Raw genomic sequence first — 27,794 nt, 5'->3', positions numbered from 1 at the left:
TTATAAAAAATAATTTAAAAAGCAGTCATTAAACCTGTAGCTCAACAAGGTTTTTGGAGACATGCTCACTTTCTACATATTCATCTTTCAGTCCAAGTTATGATGCAGGAATGTTCACCTTTCCTGAATTAAATTTGGATCGGTGAAGTACGGGGCCATGTGACTCGTTACGCTCTTCGCTGCACACAACTGAGGGAGTCCTGCACTTTCTGTCTTTGACAGCATGTAAAAAAACTGTGCATACCGCAGAAATGGTATAATGAAATATTTTAGTGGTTTTGAAACCGTGACTTTTCCGAACCACGGTATACCTTGAAACCGATTATCGTCCCATGCCTAGTATATAGATCCTTGCACACTGAATTCACAGAAATTGGTGGTCTTCTTTTTAATACGTGGCTCTAGTATCACTAGCAAAGCATCAAACTGAGACACTGACATCCTGAAGTAAACTTTGAATCGCCCAGGATAATCCCGCTGCTCCTTAATAAAGAGGGGGAACTCTCCATCCTCTCTATATCTCAGGATTGGATGGACCCAATATTTCCTTTCTTTTTCTTTTTTTTAAGAAGCGAGAGGACAACAAAATCATCCTCAATGCTTAAAGATTCCATTTAGGAGTGTGGAGAAATCTAGAATATGTTTATTGATAGATTAATTTTTGTATAAAAAACTAGGCTCCCCCAAATATATTAATTTTTCTTTGTAATGTCTGTTCAACTGTTATTGTTTTATGTTAAAATATTCAGTACATGCATACATTTTTTGCATACTCACAGCTAAGCCATGGGTGTCCAGTGGGTGACGGTAGCCAGATGAAAATCCCAGAGCAGACCTGAAAGAGAAAAAGAGAAGAGTTAATAGTAGTTCACGCAAAGTTGTGTTGCACGGAGCTGTGGTGAGATCTGTAAAAAACTGCTGGCTGAATAAACGAAAGAACCCAAAAATCAATCACGCTTGTTGCCTTCTTCGAGTATGTTACAGTAGGCTACGGTTTTGCTAATGTTTTTGCAACGGATTAATTTACATGCATCGGACTCAGTGTGCAAGGTTTCTGTGCGTGACAAATTTTTAGGATTACGAATACGAAAAAACGCATACGAAAATTTCAGACTCAGTGTGCAGAGACCTTAAAACACAAACAAGTCTGCTCTGCTTCCTTTACTGGAGTCTGATATTCTGGGTACTGTCAATAGTCCAGAGTTTTGTGACATTATTTATCTTACTTTGCTATAATTTGGTTAAATCGCAATCCGATTTTATTCTATATCCCTTAGTAAGCATATCATTTGTCCTCAGTATTCAGAGAACAGACATAGTCTACATATGCCACAGTATTATTGAAGTGAGAGGAACATCATAACTGTAATTTACACAACTGTTCAAAAGTAGGATATTTTGCATCTTTGAAAGAAGTCTCTTTTACTCACCACAGCTATATTTATTGTAAAAGAGAAATTAAAAAACGCATTAAAACTATAACATTGTGAAATATTACAATTCAAGAGAACTGTTTTTAATTGGATATGTAAAAATTGTAATTTATTGCTGTGATCAAATCTGAATTTTCAACATCATTACTCCAGTCTTCAGTGTCACATGATCCTTCAAAAATAAATTTGATATGTTAATTTGCTGCTCAAGAAACATTTCTGATTATTATCAAAACAGATGTGCTGATAAACATTTTAGTGTAAACTGATTTTTTTTCCACGATTCATTGTTAAATAGATTCCAGACCTTTAAATGGTAGTGTACAATACTGTTCAAAAGTTTGCAGTCAGTGAGGTTTTTTTTAAGAAATTCATATTTTTATACAGCAAGTATGCATTAAATTGATGATAAGTGAGAGTAAATATTTTTTGATTCAAATAGACACTGTTAATTTTAAACTTTGTTCATCAAGGAATCCTAAAAAATTTAAAAAAAATAACACACAAAACAAAATACAAATCAGAAATATTTTCCTGAGCAGCAAATCAGCATATTAGAATGATTTCTGAATGATCATGTAAAACTGAAGAGTAATGAGGCCGAAAATCAAAACTTTCTTAAAATAACTTTAATAAAAAAGTGTAACAGATGCATCGTGATACATGCAAATATGTAATGAAAAAATGCATATGAAGTGATTTAATGATCTTTCTGAGCTTAATGTTACCTGTTTCCCACATCTCTGTCAGCAGCTTCCTTCAGAAATATAGTTATCTTGGAGCTTATGATCTGTTGCAGAAGTGTTACTCCTGAAACCACAGAACAATTTTATCAATAATAGTTTGCCATAAAATATCAAATCACATTATAATTAGATTCAGTTAATTCACGCTCCTTTAAGTGAAGTCACCGATTAACAGGAAAGTTACAGCCCATATTCTGACTGTTCATTAGCCTGATAGCCTGAGGAAAAAAGCTATCCCTCAGTCGGCTAGTGCGGGATCGGATGCTGCGGAGACGTCTCCCTGAGGGCAGCAGAGAGAGCAGTCTGTGGGACAGGTGGCTGGAGTCACTGATGATCCTCCGGGCTTTCTTTATACACCGCCTGGTGTAGATGTCCTGGAGGGAGGGAAGCTCACCTCCAGCAATGTGACGGGCAGTTCGCACGACCCTTTGCAGAGCTTTGCGGTTGCCAGCAGTGCTGTTTCCAAACCAGGGGGTGATGCAGCCTGTCAGGATGCTCTCCACAGTGCAGGTGTAGAATGTTCTGAGGATGCTGGGGCTCATTCCAAACTTCCTCAGCCGTCTTAGGAAGAAGAGGCATTGGTGTGTCTTCTTCAGCACTGCATCTGTGTGAGCGGACCATGTGAGATCCTCAGTGATGTGAACACCGAGGAATTTGAAACTGTTTACTCGCTCCACAGGTGTCATGTCGATGGTGATGGGTGTGTGTTCTCTGCTCTGTCTCCTGAAATCCACCACCAGCTCCTTGGTCTTATCGATGTTGAGTGAGAGGTGGTTCTCTTGACACCATTTAGTCAGGGTTCTCACCTCCTCTCTGTAGGCCATCTCATCGTTGTCAGTGATCAGGCCTATCACCGTTGTGTCGTCAGCAAATTTGACGATGACGTTGGAGCTGTGTGTTGCTGTACAGTCATGTGTGTACAGGGAGTAGAGGAGTGAGCTGAGGACGCAGCCCTGAGGAGCACCAGTGTTGAGGGTCAGCGGGGATGAAGTGTTGTTGCCCATTCTGACCGCCTGACATCTGCCCATCAGGAAGTCCAGGATCCAGCTGCACAGAGATCCGTTTAGTCCCAGAGTCTGGAGCTTCTCAACCAGTGTGGCAGGCACTATGGTAATAAATGCTGAGCTGTAGTCCACAAACAGCATTCTCACATAGGTGTTCTTATTTTCCAGGTGGGAGAGAGCAGTGTGCAGGGTGAAGGCAATAGTATCATCTGTGGAACGGTTTCTGCGATATGCAAATTGTAGGGGATCCAGTGAGTCAGGCAGCACAGAGCAGATGTAGTCTCTGATGAGTTTCTCAAAGCACTTGCTGAAGATGGGTGTCAGAGCAATGGGCCTCCAGTCATTCAAGCATGTGATTTTATTTTTCTTTGGTATGGGCACAATGGTGGATTTTTTGAAGCATGAGGGAACCACAGACAGAGAGAGGGAAAGGTTAAAAATGTCTGTGAAAACCCCGGCTAGTTGGAATGCGCATGCTCGGAGCACACGGCCTGGGATGCCATCGGGACCCACAGCCTTGCGGATGTTCACCCGTCGGAAGGATCGGGTTACATCTGCGACAGAAAAGGAAAGTGCGCTCGCCTCTTCTGCTACAGCCGCGGGAGCGCGCTCTGTGTGGGCGGTGTTGTGAGCCTCGAAACGAGCATAAAAGTGATTAAGTTCATCCGGTACAGAGGCGGCAATGTTCACAGTAGCTGGTTTATTCCCTCTGAAATCTGTGATGTTATTGATACCCTGCCACATGCTTCTTGCGTTGTTGGTTTTGAATTGTTCTTCAACTTTGTTTTTATATTGTCATTTGGCAGCTTTGATTGATTTCCTGAGATCGTAACTGGCTTGTTTGTGATCGTCAGAGTTTCCGGATTTAAAGGCATATGTCCGTGCTGACAAAGCTGCTCGAACATCGCTGTTAATCCACGGTTTATGGTTGGGGTAGATGTGGATTGTTGGTACTACATCCTCTACACACGTCCTGATGAAACACATTACAGTATCTGAGTACGCCTCTATGTCGTCATCAGACGCTGCCCGGAACATGTCCCAGTCCACGTGATCAAAACAGTCCTGTAGTATAGCGTCTGATTGGTCCGACCAGCATTGAATTGTCCTGAGGGCAGGTGCTTCTCGTTTCAGTTTCTGTCTATAAGCAGGCAGGAGCAGAACGGAAGAGTGATCCGATTTGCCGAAAGGTGGGCGGGGGAGCGATTTGTAGGCGTCCCGGAATGGAGAGTAGCAGTGGTCAAGTACACGATCACCACGCGTGTTGATGGTGATGTGTTGGAAGTATTTTGGAGCTATTGTTCTGAAGTTGGCTTTGTTGAAGTCCCCCGTAACAATAAACGCCGCGTCTGGGTACGCGGTTTCCTGCTCGCTTATATTCCCATGCAGTTCCTTGAGTGCCTGGTCTGTGTTGGCTTGAGGGGGAATGTAAACAGCTGTGATTATGATCGCTGTAAATTCCCTCGGTAGCCAGAATGGTCGACACAGAAGCATATGAAATTCCAGATCAGGGGAGCAGGAGGATTTAATAGAGTGTAGGTTCCTTTCATCACACCACGAGTTGTTGATAAAGAAACAGACGCCCCCACCTCTGCTTTTCCCTGTGAGCTCTTTCGTTCTGTCCGAGCGGTGCACGGAGAACCCCGTAAGCTCGATGGCTGAGTCTGGAACCACTGCAGACATCCAGGTTTCTGTGAGGCAAATAATGCAGCAGTCCCTTGTTTCCCGTTGGTATGAAATGCTTGCCCGCAGTTCACAGAGTTTGTTGTCCAGTGACTGAACGTTAGCCAGCAAAATAGTTAGGAGAGAAGGTCGGAGGGGACGGCGTCTGAGTCTGACAAGGACGCCGGCTCTCTTCCCCCTTTTCCGGCGGCGTTTCCTCGGTCGCGATCGTGCAGCCCAGACAAAGGGCTCTGATGCGGTGTCTGTAAACAAGGCGCCGGCATTCAATAACTCAAAAGTCCGGTTTGCGTTGCGCGATGAAGGAACCAATGTTTAAAAGCGTGTGTCTATCATAGACAGTTATACTGACAACATCCAACACGTAAAACAACAAAATAACAAATAAAGCATAAGAAACATAAGAAAAACTGCAGAGTTTTCTTGGAGCTCGCAACACGGCTGCCATGCTCTGCGCCATCTTGGTCACTAGAGGGTAGCGGGTTACCTAAATTTATGTTTTAGTTTGAATAGAAATCTTGTACAGTACAGTTGGTCAATCCAAAATGGCAATTGTGCATTAACCGCTGTCAACCATATACGCAAGCGCACGCTCTGAACTTATTTACACAGCGCTAGGCCCATAGCCAGCTTGACAGATCACAGATTTAATTCATGAGTTTATGTTTGACTTATTTGAATTATTTTAGTGGCAGCACACCGACACAAATTAATGACTTTCGTACTTGACTAACTGGGGGCCAGGTCAGGAAGCAGACAGATTGGCTAAACCGACCGTCTGCCAGCCGCCTCACATCACAGAAGTCAGTTCATTCTCAGTACATAGAGACTCTTTCACCTAGATATCACACTATAAAGACTGTCTGTTCTCCGAACTAGAAAATATAGAAAACATCAAAACCAAAGTAAGAGTAACAATTTAATTGATGTTCAACAAATAAAAAAACAGATATAATACAGATAAACAAATGATAAAGCTTGGCTTTCTACAAAAGCACTTTTTGTAAATGATATGATCACTATAAACTAGATGTGCTTTGTTTGACAGAAACCTGACTAAAACCAGATGATTACATAACTTTAAACGAGTCTACCCCCCAAGATTACTGTTACAAACATGAACTATGTCCAAAAGGTAAAGGGGGAGGTGTTGCTACAATTTATAGCAATATTTTCAGTATTTCTCAGAGGTCAGGTTTCAAGTATAATTCGTTCGAAGTAATGGTGCTTCATATAACGTTATCCAAAGAAACAAGTGTTAATGATAAATCCCCTGCGATGTTTGTACTGGCTACTGTATAAAGGCCACCAGAGCACCATACAGACTTTATTAAAGAATTTGCTGATTTTCTATCTGAGTTAGTACTGGCTTCAGATAAAGTCCTAATTGTTGGTGATTTTAATATCCATGTTGATAATGAAAAAGATTCATTGGGATCAGCATTTATAGATATTCTAAACTCTATTGGTGTTAAACAACACATGCCAGGACCTACTCACTGTCAAAATCATACTCTAGATTTAATACTGTCACATGGAATTGATGTCAGAGGAGTTGACATTTTGCAGCAGAGCGATGATATCTCAGATCATTATCTAGTTTCGTGTATATTCCAAATAGCTAAAGCTGTAAAGCCAACTCCTTGTTTCAAATATGGTAGAACCATCACTTCTATCACAAAAGACTACTTTATAAATAATCATCCCGATTTATCTCAGTTCCTCAGCATATCCAATAGCTCAGAACAACTTGATGATGCAACAGAAACTATGGACTCTCTTTTTTCTAGCACTTTAGGTACGGTTGCTCATTACGTTTAAGGAAGATTAAGGAAAAGAATCCACCACTGTGGTATAATGAGCACACTCAGGCCCTAAAGAGAGCAGCCCAGAAAATGGAGCACAGCTGAGGAAAACAAAATTAAAGGTATTTTTTTATTGCTTGGCGGGAAAATACTCTCTCCTACAGGAAAGCCTTAAAAACTGCTAGATCTGCTTACTTTACGTCAAACACAAACACAGCAAACACAACCCCAATTATTTATTCAATACAGTGGCTAAATTAATAAAAAAAATAACATCAGCAACATTACCCAGCAGCACAGTAGTAATGACTTTATGAACTACTTTACTTCCAAGATCAAAACTATTAGAGATAAAATTGTAATCATGCAGCTGTCAGCCACACTATCGCCACAGATAGTACGCTATAGATCCCCTGAGGAACAATTCCACTCATTCTCTTCCATTGGAAAGGAAGAATTGTATAAACGTGTTATATCATTTAAACCAACAACCTGTATGTTAGACCCTGTTCCATCTAAGCTCCTAAAAGAGGTGCTTCCAGAAGTAATAGATCCTCTTCTGAATATTATTAACTCATAATTGTCATTAGGATATGTCCCAAAAAACTGGCTCTTATTAAGCCTCTCATTAAAAAAAAAACAACTTGACCCCAAATAATTATTTAATTACAGACCGATCTCGAATCTCCCTTTTCTGTCAAAGATAATGTTCTGTCACAACTATGTTCCTTCTTAGCGAAAAGTGATATATGTGAGGATTTCCAGTCAGGTTTTAGACCATATCATAGTACTGAGACTGCTCTCATTAGAGTTACAAACGATCTGCTTCTATCATCTGATTGTGGTTGTATGTCTCCATTAGTGCTACTGGATCTTATCGCCACGTTTGACACTATCGACCACAGCATTCTTTTAAATAGACTAGAAAATTAGAGGACGTGCACTGGCATGGTTCAAATTGTACTTATCTGACCGCCATCAATTCGTGGCAGTAAATGAACTTGGCCCCTTTCCTTTCACGCTTCACATGTTACCCTTGGGAGATATCATTAGGAAACACAGTTTTAGCTTTCACTGTTATGCTGATGATACTCAGCTCTATATCTCTTCGCGACCCGATGAAACTTACCAATTTGCAAAACTAACGGAATGTATCAAAAACTGGATGACTAGCAATTTTTTACTGCTAAATTCTGGAAAAAAAAACAAAAAAAAAAAACAGAGGTGTTAATTATTGGAAAAACTTTTGCATTTAATAACCTAGATCACTATATAATACTTGATGGCTGCTCTGTAAATTCTTCGTCATCAGTTAGGAACCTAGGCATACTTTTTGATAGCAATCTTTCCTTCGAAAAGCATGTTTCTAGCATTTGTAAAACTGCATTTTTCCATCTTTAAAATATATCTAAATTACGACCTATGCTCTCAATGTCAAATGCAGAAATATGAATTAATGCGTTCACGACCTCGAGGCTAGATTATTGTAATGCTTTATTGGGTGGTTGCTCTGCATGTTTAATAAACAAACTACAGCTGGTCCAAAATGCAGCAGCTAGAGTTCTTACTAGAACCAGGAAGTATGACCACATTAGCCCGGTTCTGTCAACACTGCACTGGCTCCCTATTAAACATCGTATACATTTTAAGATCTTGCTAATTACCTATAAGGCCCTGAATGGTTTGGCACCTCAGTATTTGAGTGAGCTCTTATCACACTATAGTCCGTCACATCCGCTGCGATCTCAAAACTCTGGCAATTTTCCATGATCATTTTCCTATTTAGCACCCAAACTCTGGAACAATCTACCTAACACTGTTCGGGAGGCAGACACACTCTGTCAGTTTAAATCTAGATTAAAGACCCATCTCTTCAACCTGGCTTACACATAACATACTATCGCATTTCTATAATTCAAATCCATTAACCTGTTAACCCGCATCGGCCCGCGGGCGGGCCGGAAGGGCGTGGTCGGGCGTGGTCGGACTTTTTATTACCTTTGTTTTAGAACAATATTCAATCAATTATCATTAACTATATATCATTTGAAAGCTAAAACACTCAAGATTAACGATGTGAGCTTGTTTTTGAAATCAATACACCAGAGAGGAAAGGGTTAACAGAAATGCTGAAAGACCGGCCATTTAAAATGAACAAAGCGAACCGCAGTACTCACGTTTGATCGCCAATAGCGCTGGTCAGCTCAGACTATTCCAAGACACACCAGCATACATTTCAAGAGAAGGGTCCACTCTTCAAAATGCATCCACTTTTTAATCCAAAACAACGAAAAAATAGGGGAAAACACGATAGATCCTCCTTTGTTTAGATAAGCGATTCGAGTTATAGTTATCGATAGCGTCCATTTTCCAATAAATATCGATTATAATTCGTATTCCAGCTTTGAAACGCCATCTATTTCCAGCAGAATCGTCTCTTCCGAGTAAGAATAGCCCTCCCTCGTCTCTCTCCTTCAATCGCAGGAGCTGTTATAACCCGGGACAGTAAGCGCGTCCGTGAATGGGTCAGCGAGGTGTCAATCCGGACACATCACAATAGGGGTGTTTGAACCCAGCCAATGCCTCGCCAGCACAGTTTTGATGGATGGAAGTGTTAGCCAACCACAAGGACGTTTAAAGTGATTGACAGTTTGAATAGTTTACGTAAGATTGTTTAGAGAATAGCTCGGCGTATTGTCCGTGTGTTTTCGTGCGCTCTCGGGTTACGCATGAAGCGTACACATAATGGCGTCGCAGCGCTACACAGACTGGCTATCAGCGAACAGATGTTGTCCAAAGCTCACATCTGAATCTCTCCATCGTGGATCTTCGACTTGAGAAGTGTTTCTGTGGCGTTTGGTGGTGTTTTTGGAGGACGTGGGGAGAAAAATGGCTAATTTAGTAGCCGAATACGCGCTGAGATCGCTGGGAAGCGTGGATAGCATTAGCACGTAAGTGTCTCCACCCTCCTCTTGAATGTTTATGTGTCTTTATCATGTATTTGCAGCTTTTGTTTCATGTTAGCTGTTTTAGATTCTAAAAATGACAACGGAGAGGGATAATATGAGGGGATTACATGAGTTTTGTTCGTGTGGGTGGGTGGGTGTGTTTGTTTGTGGGTATGTCCCGGTTATTGTGTGTGTGTGCGTGCGCGCGTGTGTGTGTGTGTGTACAAAATGTAAACAGTGTTGCAAGTTTGATTTGTTTTGCTTACACACTTTCTCACTCTTTTTCTCTCACTCTTCCCTGTCTTTTCAGAGGTCTGGTGAATCCAGATGGTCAGAAAAAAAACCATTTTAGTGGCTGCTAGAGCGTCTTCCTCCACTGTAAATACTGTAAATAGTTTTTTTTTTTATTATTTAGTCCAGACAGATAGTAATCTATTACTATATTAGTAAAATAGTAATATTCATAATATTCACCATATAAAATAAATAAAAAATACAAATGTTGTAAAAACAATGTATTTTGCATGTTTTGTGTTTTCACTAGTTCAAAAATGATCAAATCTGTTTTGGTTCACTGTTTTCATTATTGGAATTGTTCAGAATAAAGACTGTTTAGTTATGTTCAAATTCTGAAATAGTTTTGTGTTTTTTTGTGGTTTCATTGGTAGAGCAGTTCTGAATTGATATACATATGTAGTATGCAGTGTCTTATGGAGTCTCTAAATAGCATTTTTGAAAGGATTCCTAGACTTTTCTTGAAATAAAATATCCAAATGACTTTTCCAAAGCTTTTCTTGAAATGAAATACCATAAAGATGTACTTTCTGTAAGTCTTTACCTATAAAAAATTTATTATTTCATATTTTATTTCAGGAAATATTTAGGCGTTTTTTTTCAAAAATGCCATTTGTAGACTAACCAAATGACTAAATGAGTCAGCACTACAAATGCTGTTCAGAAATAGTTTTTTATTGTGTGTTTTGGTGGGCAGAGCAGTTCTGAATTGATATACATATATGTATTATGTAGTTTTGACTCATTTGGACATTTGTTTACAAAGTGTCTATTTGGGGTCTCCAAATGGCTTTTTTGAAAGGACGCCTAGATTTTTTTTAAATAAAAGCTTACAGAAACTACATTTTTGGGAGTATCATCCTCAAATTTGAATCAAAACATGGTCAGATGTTCAGCTTTATCTTTATGGTGTTTTCAGGCCTTTGGCATGAAAGTCTCATCCATTTTTCCCTTAGTGAGCTTCATTAAAACATATCGCGAGTCAATTTCATGTATATTTTACCTTGTTTTACTCTATTGCTATACTAATTTTGAGTTATTATGACTCTAGAGTAACAAAGGATCAAGTGTCTAGTTTCAAACAACACCAGATTTTTAAATATAGACCTTAGGGTTCAAGAGCTACAGACATTTTTATTTGGTTATATCGTTTTTTACAAAATGCTCAAAAATAGGGGCGCAGGGTAACAGGTTAAAGGATTGTTAGGCTGCATTAATTAGGTCAATCGGAACCAGGGACACTTCCTAAAACACCTGATGCACTTGTTACATCGTTGGAAGAATGGCATCTACTGTACACTATTAGTCTGTTTGTTTCTTATTCCGAGGTCACTGTAGCCACCCAGATCCAGTCTGTATCCAGATCAGATGGTGGATTAGCACCTAGAGATGACCTCTACAGCCCTGAACGTCAGCGGAGACCAGGACAACTAGATGAGCCCCAGAGACTGATCCCCAGTGAAGACCCTGTCTCCTAGACGGCCATCGGGACAAGACCACAGGAACCAGATGAGTCCTTTGCACAGTCTGACTCTGCTGCAGCCTAGATTTAAACTGCTGATTTTGTCTGGCCAGAGGAGAATGACACTATTTCGACACACTATTTACCCGTCTAAATATTGTAAAGCTGATATAAAGCCACCCAGCTTTATATCAAGCTGATGTAAAGCTGCTTTGACACAATTTGCATTGTTAAAAGTTCTATACAAATAATAGTGACTTGACTGGACTTTGGAAATGGCAATTATTTTTATACAATAAAACAAGAACAAACAAGGAACCAGTTTTAGAACCAGATGTGAAACCAGCAGCTGTAGTGGAACACTTTGGAAGGTGTTATTCATTATTATGACCACAGGATGGCTACAGCATGAACTGTTTTAAAAAGCTGTTTTCAATGCAGGTTCATTTCTTACCACTGAAGTGTACAGTTTTGGAGTTCACGCCCCATTTTGGAGATCTCCGGTCTGCAGTTTTACCCACTTGGATTTTGAGCAACTGCAGCGCCTGGCCTCGGCGGCTGGTCTCGTTTTGCTCTCGCGGTACTTTGATGGAACATGTGATCGTAAGGCGGCTGCAGCGCCGATCAAAGTCAGACAAATGTCCTAACCAGAATGCATTGCTTTTGTCAGGTGGCAGCCGATCTTTGCGGTGCATGAAGTCGAACAAGCCTATTTTGAGGGGCAGTGGCCCAAACCAAAAAAAGGGGCACTGGGGGGGTGGGTGCTTGTTAATACAAATTTTCCAGTTGTTACAAATACACAATTGAAAGAAAAGACAGCACACTCTGTAATAATTTCAGACTTTATTGTAGATGTTTTGATAAGAGTGGGCTCTCCCTCACTCATCTTCAATGGAAATACAGAGTGGAGTAAGTTGACCCACCCCCTGTATCTTGGCAACTGTACACTTTTACTGTCATGTGACCATGTATTTTGGAACCACATTTCTGCCAGACTGTGAAAAGAAGAAACACATGGAATGCAGCCATTTACTTTAAAAACTGTATTTGGCTTGTCAGAACAAAATTTTAGCATAACAGATGTAATGGTTGTTACATCAAAGCAAATTTATCCAGGTCTAAACATATTTATGATACATATTGGTGATTTAGCAACCTATAAAACTATGCAAATCATTTAGCTAAATATTAGCCTGAACTGGTAAGCTACAGCAGCTATTTTTTTTTTTTTTTTCAGTCATATGGTCATTTTAAAACCAGATCGTGCATCTTACCCACTGACTCGACTAGAGTCAACTTAACCCTAACCCGGGGAAAACTGAGCCATGGGAACACTTTTTTTATAAGAAGCCATATTTTTTAGAACCCTTTGTCATAGATACATTCTGGTAATTTAAAATGATAGGAATACTTTCATTAGGGTAGGATAGGTACTTTCATTGTACTTCTGTGTAATTTCAAGTTCAAGTTCAAGTTCAAGCATTTCCCCTTATCTTGAGGACCACATAAGTTAAAAAAAGGCTAATCTTACCCCATTCTCCCATATAAGTATTAGACATTTAATTTAATATTTTACAGCATAAATCTATATTATATACTAAGAAACAACTCATTTAGAACATTTATATTATTTTTTAAAACTATTTATAGACCTACTATTAATATGTTTTTCATAAATATGAAGTGTTATAGATTATAGATTACTAGTATGAAGACAAGTGATTATAATGGGAAATTTTTTATTTAACCTTTATTTTACCAGAATATAAATATAAATAGAAAATAAAACTGGTGTGGAACACCTTTTATCATTTTTAGTTCAGTTGAAGTAAAATTTTCAACACAGCTCAGGTCTACAGGACCAGGTCATTTCTGCCAATTGATTAATTCAGGTGTCCAGGGATATGTACTGCCTGGATGGAGAGGAGGTGTCGAAGTCAGAAGGCGGTCTCTTGCCAGCCACGGCTGTGGTCGCGAGCTCATACCACCTTGGTGATTTATAAACGCTACCACTGTCATGCTGTCCGTCCTGATGAGAATGTGATGGTGGAGAATGTCTGGGAGAGAGCACTCGAGCGTAGGCATTTCAGCGGGGGAGAGCACCCTAACTTGAAGACTGCGAGAGAGCTGATCAGTTTTTGTGAGCACTCCTCCGACAGATGTGCTCGGATAATGATTGAATTCAGCTCCACTCCTAAAAAGGAGATGTTTTGGCTCAGTACCAGCAGGTTTTTGCATATTTACAGTCAGCCCTAAGCTTTAAAGATGAGCGAGGAGTCTGACCTTGTCGCTGAGCAGCGCGCTCTCTGCTTTTGCTAAGACTAGTCAATCGTCGAGATAGTTCAGGATGCGCATTCCGCTCTGCTTCAGAGGACAGAGCAGCATCCATGCATTTCGTAAGCATACGAAGGGCCAGGGATATACCAAAGTACAGGACCGTGAATTGGTATGTTATGCCCTCGAATGCAAGTCTCAGGAAGCGCCTGTGGCAGGGGGCTACCTGAATGTGAAAATAAGCATCCTTTAAATCCACGGAGATAAACCAATCTCCCGGTGTGAGAGGATTTGTCTCGCGGTCTCTACAGCCCCTGACGGCGCTTCGGCCATGGCTGTCTTGATCTCAACCGCAGGCACATGTTCGCGCCAAACAGCAGCAGAGGAGGTGTGCGGTTTTCCTGCGCGCTGCGCTGAAGAGGAGCGGGAACACGCAGGAGGATTTGCGCCAGCGCAAGGAAACAGTGGTTTTGGTCAGGTTTTAAGGTCAGACTGGATTTCAGAATTTCCAAAAAGCGGTTCCTCTGTGGTGTATGAGGAGAGAACGCAGGAAACTGACAATTTAGATGGCGAGGCAACCCAGACTGCAACTTTGATCTGCAACTTTATACTTTGATTAAATTACAAACACACATGGCATTCTATGAGAAGGTGGTGTACACCAAAGTGTGCATCATCAAATGAGCATTAATTTGGTAGGAGACATGATATTGGTGGGGTTACATTAACACTTTAACCTTCAACCCCATTTAGGGCCTCGCAGGTGAAAATAACCTACCTGAATTAAAATGGTAACAGTTTGTGACAAAGTGTGCTTACACAAACAAATTAGGTATCTTTGGAAAGAAGAGACTCTGGGCTTTACTATCTATCATCCAGAGTTGATAATGCTCAAAAAGATAAAAAGTTATAGACACTGACGTGCCTTGAAAAATATTTTTCCACACTGAATGTTTTTTTATTTCATATACAAATACATGAAATAAGTCCTGGAGCAATCCAGAAAAGTAATGGATCGAAAGCCATGTGTCTCATCAGTTCATATTTCAAATTTGAAGAAGATACCATGAAAAATGAGATTCCTGCAATATTTTTTCTGAAACTATTTATAGTCCCCCCACCCCCCTGTTTGAGGAAAAATAACCACCAAATGGATTGCAGAATTATACAAGCTATTTTAGTCATTATACATGTTCCTGCATAGTTTTTCAATTATAAAATAATAGACAGATTTATTTGAGCACTAAAAAATACAAAAATAATTATTTGAGTAATAAAAAAGGAAAAAAAATAGAAAAAAATGCTTTGTATATAGTATGTATACTGAAGTATTCTTCGTTATTCGTTATTACAATGATAAATATCACTGCCAGACGTGAAGTGATATTGCCAGACATGGTCATAGAGTCAGTAAACACACGCTGATGTGCTTCCATTCAGATTATAATCAAACAGATGGGCCATATAATCAATAATAGCTGATCAATGAATCACAATGATAGCCGTCATAGAGTCGCTAATAAACACGCTGATGTGCGTCCATACAGATTATAATCATGCAGACACGGCCACATTCCCCACACAATACACACACACACATATAAAAAATGTAGAAGAAAAAAAAAACAGTTTTTTATGGATAAAGCAGATCGCTAAGTTATGCCCCGCTCAGATGACAGCGTGCGTCACAGAAGCGTCACTGCCGGCAGGAGGGAGCGCCAAATTCAAATAATCTATATTCCGCTTTTCTGAGACTTTTTTTTCCGTAGACGGTCTCATTATGTTTGTAAGACCGTATTCTACAAAATCGTTTTGTTTTTTTACCACCAAGACGCTGTTTTTGAGCGTAATTTATTCCATAACGGACGCGAACAATAACTCTCTGAAGAAATGAAACGTAAACAAAGGAATATTCATCCTTATTACAACGTTATTGTTTCGCTGGACTAAAAGTGCTCGCTGGGATGTTTTTCTGTGGACCCTTACCTCTCTAACTAAACTGGGATTTCAGCAGTGGACGCGTTTGTGGCTCGTTATTACAATGATAAAGGTACGTACGGCTTTTTTACTCTGCGTGTTTGGATGTGTACTGCTTACACAAATGTAGCAAATTTGTGCCACTCATTCCTTATAAGCTTTCCATCGAAAAACAGCGATCTGTCGTCGATGCTTGAGGCTTAGACCCTCAGAATGATATAGAGTTTGACAAGATTAACTTTGTCCCGTTTCATTTATTCTATTAGAAAACAATGACACATGCAAACAAAGAGCGTTCAGTGCGAGGTCGCTCTGGTGCAGGCTAACAGGTTTAACTAGTACTTCACTCATAAAGCATACATAAAACCAAAATACAATGTAAGAGACCCTATACAAGATAGTTAAAATCGTACACACAATGTCCTGGGATGCATGTTTATCCGTAGAAAGGTTTGTCTATGAGTGACAAGGAGGAAAGTTTTGTTTGTATGGGCATTGCGTGGGTTTCAGAAGGGTCCGTTCTTACGGCTCGTCACATCTCACATACTTTTGAGCAATAAAACAGTCTTATCAGATGGTTGCCCTGGTAACTGAGCCCTTTAAGGTGCTCTTTCGGGGGGAAGGGTCCATAGACCCTCACAGTGAGAGGGTTTGCCGGTTTATTCATTAAATATAATTCAAAAAGTGGTGTCTGATTAGTCCAAACGCTATATAAAACTGGCCCAAAATTCTTTTTTAGACTTTTGATATATTTAAGTGCAAAATTGCAATCTCAGTTAGCTATACTTTAAAAGCTTTATGGATTAATTTAATCACGACATAATGATGAATGCCTTATACACTCATATTCCAACTAATCCCACAAATTTGAATGCTCATCAGACTTTTCTTCTCTCTTCTATGTCATCTGTTTTTAAAAAAAAGGAAAAACACAAAATACCATGTGTATGAATACTAAACCAACAATAAACATTCAATATTACTTACATGTTTCTAAACTTTCTATCAATGCTGCATTATTCCATTTTTAAGTCTGAACATCTTCCATGCATTAGTAATCATTTTTAAATACTACTACATAAGAAATAGTATAATATTTTTTTTTTCATTTGTTAAAGCAGTGGTTTATGAAACTGTTTTAACTGCATATCAAAAAAATGTGTGTGTGTGTGTGTGTAAACATCTTGAATTTATAATAGCTGGTTTTGTGTAGTGTTTGCATTTATGAACTGTTTAGCAGTATCTCACCAAAAACACCTGTTCTGTTGTTTAAATACAATGTTGTTTGTGATTTAAATATACAGATATTGATTTTTTCTTTCTTTTTTTATCTGCTGATACTCACAGTTCATATTTGAATATATAATGAACATTTTATATTTCGCTTACAGACATCATAACATATCAAAACAGTATTTATTTATTACAGTACTATAATGAGAACCTACTCAGGATTCTTCATCAGATGGTGACAGGTTTGGTCCTGTTGAACTCTCAGGATCCTGAGCTTTAGACCAAGGTGCAAACCATCCACCAATGAGGCTTAGACCACTTCTGATGTGAGTCTGTTCAGTGTCTATTCTGTAAGGAGGAATCATAACAGAAAATCAGTGCTGAGTGAAACAAGCTGCAAATTAGTTACTATTTCAATTACTTTGAGTAGGAAGTGTAATAGACTGTAACTACCAATAATGAACATTCCTGTAATGAAATTATTTACTGATTTTAAATTATTTGGCACATACAATATTTTTTGAACAGTATTTGTTTTAAATATAATGCATTTCAAACTAAAATGACAATCATATGTTTGTCTGTGTGACTGTGATGAAAGGAGGTTTACTCACCTGAATTCACAGTTTGAGTCTCGCAGCACGTCACTGAGCTGCTGCTTTGAGTCTCCAATCATATTGTTTCTCAGATCAAGCTCTTTTAAAAACTTTAATGCATTCTTCTCACCCAAAGACTGAGTTAAAGCAGCAACATCTGTAATGCCACAGTCATTTAGACTAGAAAGAGACAAACAGAAAGACAGACAGAAGAAGAGATGATTTCAGACAGAGTACAGTCACAATTGACTTGACTCAATTGACTTGGTGGGAATCCATGTGATGAGTGACACTGCGAAATTCAATGGCCAAAATTTAGCTGCATTCATTACTTAGGGGGTGTTTATATCATACCCTGCTTTCATCAGTTCACTAAACACATCACCAGGGCAAATTGTTTTCCACAAATGTAACGTGAACTCAAGCATTTCATGAGATATTGAGTAAAAGAGTTTTGGTTACATTCCATTGTTAAAGTGATTTTAATCATTTTTATTCTTGTTTGTGAATGTTCCTTACCTCAGTCTCTCCAGTTTACAGTGTGACTTCTTCAGTATGTCACACAGGGTTTCCACTCCTTTGCTTCTTATTTTATTCCAACTGAGGTCTAGCTCTCTCAGGTGTGACATTTTTAAACACAGTGTTGGAGTCAGGATGAGACACTGTTTCTCTGTAATGCTGCATCCACTCAGACTGAAGACAGAAAGAGAAAAAAATAATGACCAATGTTAAATTAATGTGTGGATTAAATTCACCATGACTAATACCATACAGTACACTAATATGCCACCAATTATACAACCAAAAACCAAATAACTAGGATTTGAGGATACTAGTTAATATCCAAGTCTGGAGCCTTCTTTAGTTGAACAAATATAGTTTGTGAGTTATGAATGTAGATGAAGATACAGAATGGACATAAACCTGAAGCTATTAGACTGGATGTATGATGTGGTGAAAGGTTTGTTAAGTTCTGAGAACCTGTACTAGCCATAACTAATGAGCAACATTATCAGTAATGGATCATTCAAAAAGAAAACCAGTTGAAGAATCAACAAAGAAACCTTATTTAGAGAAGAGTTTAGAAGTAAAAAGGGAATGTGACAGATCCTGTAATAACTCGTATCAACATCAGACTGGAATTTCAAGCATTGTGATAACTCTCTTTTAAAGGGTTAGTTCACCCAAAAATTAAAATTATGTCATTAATTACTCACCCTGATATCATTCCAAACCCATAAGACCTCCGTTCATCGTCAGAACACAAATTAAGATATTTTTGTTTGAATCTGAGAGCTCTCAGACTCTCCATAGACAGCAACGCAACTGAAATGTCCAGAAACGTAGCAAGGAGATTGGTAAAATAATCCATGGAACATCAGGGATTCAACCATAATTTTACGAAGCCACAAGAATACTTTTTGCGCAAAGAAAACAAAAATAATGATTTTATTCCACATTTTCATCTCTACTGTTTCTCTTGTGGACATGCGTTCACAACAGTACATGATGCAAGTGCGTGGTGGCGCAAGCGCTGATCCAGATCCAGCATGATGACGTTGAACACATGCCTTGTTGTATTGCTGTGTCTATGGAGGGTCTGAGAGCTCTCAGATTCAAACAAAAATATTTTAATTTATGTTCCGACGATGAACGGAGATCTTACGGGTTTGGAATGACATCAAGGTGAGTAATTAATGACATCATTTTCATTTTTGGTGAACTAAAATGAAAATTAAGGTTTTAAAGGATTTGTCAGTGCTTTTCTTGTACGTGAGGTTTCAGCAGTTCCTACTTTTTTTTTTTTTTTTGTAAATGTAAAATAAATACTAGTATGAAAGATTTTGGTGAATCATGATTTCAATGACATTTGCAAATTTCACACACAAAATTGTGCATATGCATGCTTAGTGAAAGAGACCATTGTTCCACTGCAAGTAAATTGCAGTTTTATGCTTCAAATGCTAGAGGCCCAAAATCTTGTATGATGTGATGCTCCTTCACATGTAAAGCAAGGTGTGCTCTTAACCCCCGTTATTCCATTAATTACAAGAGCAATACAGCTGTGAGGTGTCAACACTGACCTTAAATGGTGTCAATAATTGAGTGCAAACTAGTGTTTTGAGTGCAAAACTAGTGAGTGATGAAGGTCACCAGTCACAGCATTTGGCATTTACATTTGAGAAAGACCCCTTGAGTGTTTTTGACAGTGAAAATGAAGATGACAAATCAGTTTTACAAAAACTTTTTGTGCAAAAAAACGTTGCTAACTTGATAAGCTAACCTCTAGAAACATGCATTTCATGACCCTTTTTAGATTTACAGAAAAAGTACCATTAGTGTTGTAGAAGCCATGTGTCATGATCGACCACACGTTTACTGGATTGCTCTTTTGTCTTGCCCACAATATACCTGTCTGACCCTTGCCTGTTTTATGTCTCAAAATAAAGCTTTGCAGATGGATCGGCTCGTCTGTCGACCATTTCACTCCATAACACTATGTAACTCTGTCAGAATAATCTATGTTTTTGTCTGTTCTCACTTTGCAGCAAGGTTTTGCCAAATTTCAGCATATGAAAATTTCTACTGACAGATTTACTGAACGATCATCAGTCCATTAGCTAGGAGTTTTGAATCTTTCTTCAGATGGAGAAATCCCAAAGATGCGGTCCTGTAAATTATGTAACTTGGGCCCTGTTGTCTTAAAACAAATAACTTAGTAATAAACTTCAATCACACTGTAACTGCTGTGCAGTATAATTTTACTGACTTTAGTTTCTCCAGTTTGCATTGTGCATTCATCAGTAGAACATTGAGGTTTTTCACTCCAGACTCTCTTAGTTTATTCCTGCTCAGGTTCAGTTCTCTCAGGTGTGATGGGTTTGATTTCAGAGCTGAAGTCAGGATGAGACACTGTTTCTCTGTAATACTGCATCCACACAGACTGAAGACAGAAAGAGAAAAGACAATCACTCAGATCCATATTAAGTTCATGTGATAGTTAAAGTCATCATGAATAAATGCCATACAGTTTCTAATACACCAGCAAAAAACATGGAAACGTAATTATCGAACCATATTTGTCAGATTTCAGCATATGAAACAAATTTGTAACCACAAATATTCAAATGCTTCAAAGTTTAATGCTCTTTCTACTGAAACACATAAAGCATCAGACCATTAGCTAATAGCATAATAAACTTTAATCACATTTTAACTTCTGTACAGTATAATGATACTAACTCTAGTTTCTCCAGCTTGCATTGTGGATTCATCAGTAGATCACTGAGGTTTTTTACCCCAGAGTCTCCTAGTTCATTACTGCGCAGGTTAAGCTCTCTCAGATGTGATGGGTTTGATTTCAGAGCTGAAGTCAGGAAGCCACACTGCTTCTCTTTAGTACTGCATTCACACAGACTGAAGACAAAAACAGAAAGGACAATGGATCAGATCCATGATGGCCATCTCATTAAAGAGCTACAGTAGGCATTTAGTCTCCAATACAGTTTATAGTTGCAGTCTGTTTTGAATGCTGGAAGCTGTTGTTTCTTATGATTTTTTTTTTATATATAAATTATTTTATGTCTCTTTATTGTTGCAGCAAATGTGAATCTGACAATATTTCTGCAGAACAAAATGTGTGCAGTCAGTACATTTGATCAAATACTTTAAATGAAATGCATTTAATTACTATTAGACACATAATATTAAGTGTGACTAATAGAGAAATCCAATTGCAGTACAGATGCAGTTTTATAGTTGGGCCCTGTTGTCTTGAAATAAATAAACAAACAGTAAAATGTAAATCACTAACACTAGTATTTCCAGTTTGAATTGTGGGTTCATCAGTAGGTCACCAAGGTTTTCAAACCCAGAGTCTCCTAGTTTATTTCCACTGAGGTCCAGCTGTCTAAGGTGTGATGGGCTTGATTTCAGAGCTGAGGTCACAGCAGAACAACCTTCATCTGTTATACCACAGTATCTTAACCTACATGGGGAGGAGTGAGAGCAGAAAGAAGTTAACTCTATGTTCTGTCACGTCATAACAATAACAAACAGACAAACAAACAAAAAGACAGAGGAATAGAGACCATTTTTACTTCACCAGATCACAAAACACTCCCTTCATGAGATCATGAGTCTTGATTTAAACTGTTGAAGTGATTTTAATAATTTTTATTCTTGTATGTGAATGATACTGACCTCAATCTCTCCAGTTTACAGTGTGAATCCTTCAGTGCGTCACATAAGTGATTCACTCCTGTGTTTTTTATTTTATTTCCACTCAGGTCCAGTTCTCTCAGGTGTGAAAGGTTTGAACACAGAGCTGAAGTCAGGCTGAGACACTGTTTCTCTGTAATACTGCATCCACACAGACTGAAGACAGAAAGAAAAAGAAGAATGACTCCGATATAGGACGATCAAATGCGGTTTCAGAGAATTTTGATCCTCGTCTTACCGTAATTTGTCATTTGAAAGTCGCATTTTACATTTTTACGATCACCATTTTTATTTTATTTTTTTATTCAAAAATATTATGGAACATTATGGATAATAATTTAAATAACATAGGTTAATATATTATCTAATATGATTATATTATCATATCTTAATATATTAATTAATGACATTGTAGTATAATATTACACCACCCAAATATGTGTTTACTTCCTTCTAATTCTCGCAGTCAGAGCAGGCTTGTTTATATTGACCTCTATGAAAAGTGATTAGTGGCCTGCATAAAAAAAAGCCTTGAACATTAAACAGGACAGAAATATAGTTGATGACTAGACAATCATTTCATTCTAGACCCTTCTTTGTGAAGACAGTGGCATATAATACAGTGAAGTAATATGTTCTTTAGCCATATAAAAACAGTTGTAATATCCACGGGTAACATTTTTAGGTATACAGCGACCCCTGGCGGTTCTAGTGTTAAAGCACTGAGAAAAATTAATGTTCATGTTATATGAGACCATATTGCAAAGTGTTACTGTTTACTTATAATCTCTAGTCTGGTAAATCAGTGACAGGCTAAACAAATTACAAGTCAAAGACAGATTGCATTTTGTTTCCATAACTCTTCTTCTTTCAGACCAGTGGAAAGAAATATACAAAATAAACATTTGTTCATTACACTTTATCTAGAGTCATCTGTAGATTTCAATTACAGTAAGGTCTATTCATTTAACATGTTTATTTGGTTCAATTAATTATGGAAAAAAACAATGCATTAAAATTATTTTTGAGAATGCGGTTACATGCCGTAAAATGGATTTTTTTATGATTTGATATGATTTAATTAGACAATACCTCATTTGCATATCTAAATATATATATATTATAAAACCAGTAATATAAAACAATTTTGCCATTCTTAATATTTTATCCTATTCACCTGTGGTGTCTTGCCTTATGGGATAAAAGTATTTCTTAAGCAGAAAACATTTAAACAAGTTTGTGACTTCAATAGCACTGCGATGTCGGAGCCTATAGCAAAATCTCTTTAAGACTTTAAGGTATTCTGTAGTCTTTGCCTATAGTCTTATGGACAGTGGTCCACCACATAGTGCAGTGGTGCTTAAATGACTAGAGTACAAGTCTCCCTCTCACCATAACAAACTGCTTTCTGTCAAGTCTTTATAGTCCGATACATAAAAAAAAAGCTTTATTACAGTAACAATTAATGAAAATGGGGAGTTTACCATCTATATACATTTGATATTTATATTTTGATATTTATGTGGCATAATTACCACGTCTAATCTGATTTTGTGATGCACAATTGCCAATATTTCAAATTCTGTTATTTTAATTCTGTGATGATCAAGTGTTCATTCATAGGCTACAGCCTATGTGTGTTTTTGTGCTTGATGCCCCTGAATTTGAGCAGGGTTACATGATTATGATTAATAACCAAATGCAATGTCACATTAGGGGCTTTTGCACCGCGTAGTTCTAGGAAGTAGCCAGCTGGGCGAGAAACAATTTCTCCCTCTGGCTGTTTTTACTGGTTGTATTCACACCGGCAGCAGGAACTCTGAAGCAGCCGACAGCGATGTCTTTATGCGCGGCATTTACAAACAATAACGATCAGTGAATGGAGGACGCTGTGATCGCAGCTGTTTTTTTTGTGTGTCATGGGTTTAACAGAGATGTAATGCAAACGCACAATTTACGAGACTGAAAGAGCAAAACGTTGGGCTAAGAGACACATTCTCTTATGACAATTATCTTATTGCATTGTTACATATCATCGAAGCTAAGAAAAGAAATTACAGGTAAATTCCGTTATCACTATTTTCCATGTTCGTGGAATTAAATATTTAAAAAAATGCCGGGTAACCGGTATTTTGTATGCATTTGGCCAATCAGAGGACACTACGTCACTGGTAGTTACTATAAAACTGTTTTAGACCCTAGTCTGAAGTAGGAGCTAATCTAGTTCCCCCAAACAGAGTTCCTAGAACTAAAACTGTTCCTAGATCCTGTAGTGTAAACATGCCAAAAAGTGTCTTCCGCCAACAGGAACTATGAAAAGGTTCATCAGAAGAGAACATGAGAAAGCCCCTATTATTGTTAAATTGTTTTTATCAAGTAATTTGCTTCACAACCCCCACCAAAAGAACCTTATTTTATGCACATATCAACATACTTTGAAACAAAATCTTGTGCAGATATGTAATATACTTTTGAATTAACTTGAAAGTGAAAGTAATCACTAGATAAAAACAGCTGTGCTATGAACTGTGCTATAAATTATCAATCGTTTATTTGATGAGTTTTCTAAGCACTGAAAGTAAACATTGTCCTCCTCCAACAGTAACTGAAATAATTGCTGACCCATGATCAAACTGACTTACTTCAACTGTTTAAAGTGTGTGTTTAATTGCCTGTTTAATTTTAATACTTCACATTATTGTGACTTTTTTGTGATGTTTAGAAAAAACTACTCTGACTCAAAGAAATGAGGAAATAGTATAATCAACTACATAATATTACTATTCAAAGTAATATACCATTAAAATGATGTGAAATACTCACTGTAGTGTGTTGAGTTTACAGTATTTATCCTTCAGTAGAGCAGTTATCCGATTCACTCGTGTGTCTCCTAGTTCATGTTCACTCAGATTCAGCTCTCTCAGGAGTAACGGGTTTTTACCCACAATTCCAGTCACATACTGACAGGCTTCATCAGCAGCACGACCCAAAAACCTGCAAACATTGACATAGCATTCAATAATTTTTTTAACTAAATGTCCACTGCCTTATAAAACAACATGCTGATAAGACAAAATTCATTGTAGTTTCTAGGCAATAGTTCACTAGATCTTGATTTTTAGTTCAAACATGGTCAGTGATGTTAGGGTGTCAGTATCTTTCTGGACAACGCATGTGGACACCCACTGACTCACAGACCTGCTGTAGAATGATACGGTGTTGGGAATCTGTGCTTGAAGGAAATTAAACTAGTGTGTTCAGAAAAATGTAATACCATACTACTGAATACCTGCACATCTAGTGCCACATACATTATATTTAACCTGCACTGCAGCTTGTACCACAACTAGACTGTGCTGACATTTATTATAAAAAAGATAGCACTCCCAAATACAACAAAATTTGCAGCTTACTGTATTACTGAAATAATATTTAGCCTGCAAGTTATGTATTTTGTATTATTTCATCATGTTTCACCTCAATTTTAGTTCACGGTTTTTATCCTGTAGTAAATCACTGAGCTGCTTCACTCCTGATTGTCCAGGATCATTTCCTGTGAGATCCAGCTCTATCAGGTGTGAAGGGTTTGATCTCAGAGCTGAAGCCAGAGCTTTATAACCTTCTTCAGTGATACTGCAGTCGGAAAGTCTACAGAAAAGGGATTTGAAAATTAGACTGAAATTTATTATACAGTTAATATCACTGCAAAAAAGATTTTATATAAAAAAATATATTTCATGTTCTCTTCCTCATTAGTGAAGAAAAACAATAAAAAAAAAAAAATGGTTGATTGATCTCACCTGAGTTTCTGCAAAGTGCAGTTTGTATTTTCTAATCCGTTCTGGAGTTTGTTTACTCCTGAATCCTGCAGATTATTGTTGCTCATGTCAAGTTCTTTCAGACTGGAGTTTGATCTCAGGACTGTAGCGAGAGCTGAACAGCTTTCCTCTGTTAGACCACACTTGCGCAGACTAAAATATTAAACAGGAGAGGATGAATTTACCGGCACAAAGATCTTGATGCCAACATTCAGTGATTACTGAGAATTATGTTTTTTTTATTACCTGACGCTTTTAACATACTTATCTACAATAATAAATGAACACAATACTTACATCAGTGTGTTGAGTTTACAGTGTTTATCCTGCAGTAGAGCAGCGATCTGATTCACTCGTGTGTCTCCTAGTTCATGTTCACTCAGATTCAGCTCTCTCAGGAGTAACAGGTTTTTAATGTGAAGAACTTCAGTCAGATATTTACAGGCTTCTTCTGCACTAGGATTTTGCAACAACCTGGACAGAGTAGAAGTACATTGACCTTGTCTGCCATACAGTGATTTATGTTCACAATGTTGTGAATGTCATTTCAAAGCTTTTATAAATGTATTTTTGACAATTTAATTTTCTTGAACCTAAAATATTTTTAGGACTGTTGAATGTTATTATGCCACGAATCCAGTCCGTAGCCTTCCGTCTGCTCACCACCAGATGTCGTCTTCTCTTTACATTGACTCTCACACCACACAGACTTTTACATGTCACGCCAGACTACAGTTCCCATGATCCATTGCACTGATTGCACGCACACAGCTGAAGGCACTGATTACACATACACAGCTGAATCCATTCAGACATGCTTTATAAGCCTTGGACTTTCTCTTTCAGATGGCCGAGTATTGTTCTAGCTTTTAGCACTCTCTTAGTGTATGCCTTACAGAGCCATTCTGTGTTTCTGTTTAGTCTCTAGTATTGTTCTGCGTTTATCACTCATCTAGTGATAGCTGCTTTACTGAGTCTAGTTTCCAGATCTAGTTAGTCTAGTCATTTCGTTGTGCCTTTTTTCCTGTTTCCTGCCTGTGTCTTGGATCTACCCTTGGATTTAGCCTGGTCTCGCCGTTCGGACTCTGTTTGTACCTCGTTTGTGTAACAGCACGGCCAGGCTCTCCACCCAGTCAACTACCACGATCCGCTTCACCTGACTAATAATCACTCGCACCTGCACCTCATCACCACCGTCATCAAGAACAGTATAAAGGCACTCGCCACAGTCATTGAAGTTGTCCGATCTCGTTAAACCTACGTGGACTCCACTCCTACGGACTTCGCTCAATGAGTATAACATCTGAATGCTTACCTTTTGTACTTACCTCCTGTTCTCTGCTCCGTTGTCTCTCCCGTGTCCAGAGCTGTGGTCAGTGTGGTCAGTGTCTCCTGTGTTCCAGTCCATATCGTCTGCCCTGTTCCTCGCTCCTGGAAATCACCAAACCACGATCAGTTTCACAACCAGAGATACAACGCACGACTTCAAGAGAATCCTCACCTCACGTTCCCAGCCGCACGAATCCTCTGCACCGAACCTTCTAATAAAGTCACTGTGTTAACACTTACCTCTGTGTCCGGCTACATATATAACAGAAGATCGGACCCACACCGCTGACAAGATGAGCTTGCCCAATCCATTCCAAGAGCTCGTGGATTCTCTCAAAAGGTTCTTCACGCATTCCACAGCTCCACCATCTCCCTCCGCTCCGACGATTCAACCAGCCCCCAGTTCTCCTTCTCCTGTCATGTTCGCTTGTCCCATGGCCCGACCAGCACCCTACTCAGGTGAACCCGAAGAATGCAATGGCTTCCTAATGCAATGTTCACTCACCTTCGATCTTTACCCACAGATGTTTTCCACGGAGCAATCTAAAATAGCGTTTGTGATCACATCCCTCACTGGTCCAGCGCTAAAATGGGCGGAGACCACCATGACTCAAGCCGGTCCGCTACTCAATCTTTCGCCCAGTTTATGGCCCATTTTCGTGAGGTCATTCACCTGGATTCCCTATGGACTCGTCAACGCCCCCTCCGTTTTCCAAGGATTCATGAATGAGGTGCTCCAGGAGTTCCTCCATCGATTCGTCATCGTCTATATTGACGATATACTGATATACTCCCGGAGCCTGGCCGAACATCGCCAACACATTGCGGAGGTCCTCCAGCAACTCCGCAAGTACCATCTCTACCTCAAAGCAGAAAAATGTACCTTTCATCAGGCCTCCGTTCACTTCCTCGGTTACATCATCGACAGTGGTGGCATTCGTATGGACAAGAGGAAGGTGGAAGCCATTACCTCC

At 38.7% G+C, this 27,794-nt stretch overlaps 2 protein-coding genes across 2 annotated transcripts in view; both read right to left on the bottom strand.

Moving 5' to 3' along the window:
- Window positions 1–27,794, bottom strand: part of LOC306874613 (uncharacterized protein) — a 308,235-nt gene that overhangs the window by 236,363 nt on the left and 44,078 nt on the right. The window lies entirely within an intron of this gene.
- On the bottom strand, window positions 12,277–27,632 carry LOC306874571 (ribonuclease inhibitor-like; the record flags this gene model as incomplete). Its single annotated transcript, XM_079424720.1, has 13 exons — window positions 12,277–12,367; window positions 17,072–17,204; window positions 17,471–17,632; window positions 17,972–18,145; window positions 20,223–20,396; window positions 20,696–20,869; window positions 21,267–21,440; window positions 21,656–21,829; window positions 24,497–24,667; window positions 25,151–25,321; window positions 25,474–25,644; window positions 26,820–26,922; window positions 27,494–27,632. 12 exons carry the CDS (start codon window positions 27,630–27,632, stop codon window positions 17,072–17,074), a joined length of 1,920 nt encoding a protein of 639 aa, XP_079280846.1. The 3' UTR covers window positions 12,277–12,367.

This window comes from Barbus barbus, assembly GCF_936440315.1.
Source record: "Barbus barbus genome assembly, chromosome: 9".
In the NCBI taxonomy this organism is placed as follows: domain Eukaryota; kingdom Metazoa; phylum Chordata; class Actinopteri; order Cypriniformes; family Cyprinidae; genus Barbus; species Barbus barbus.
Note: the sequence above shows the minus strand (reverse complement) of the source record. Positions and strands in the feature narration are given on the sequence as shown.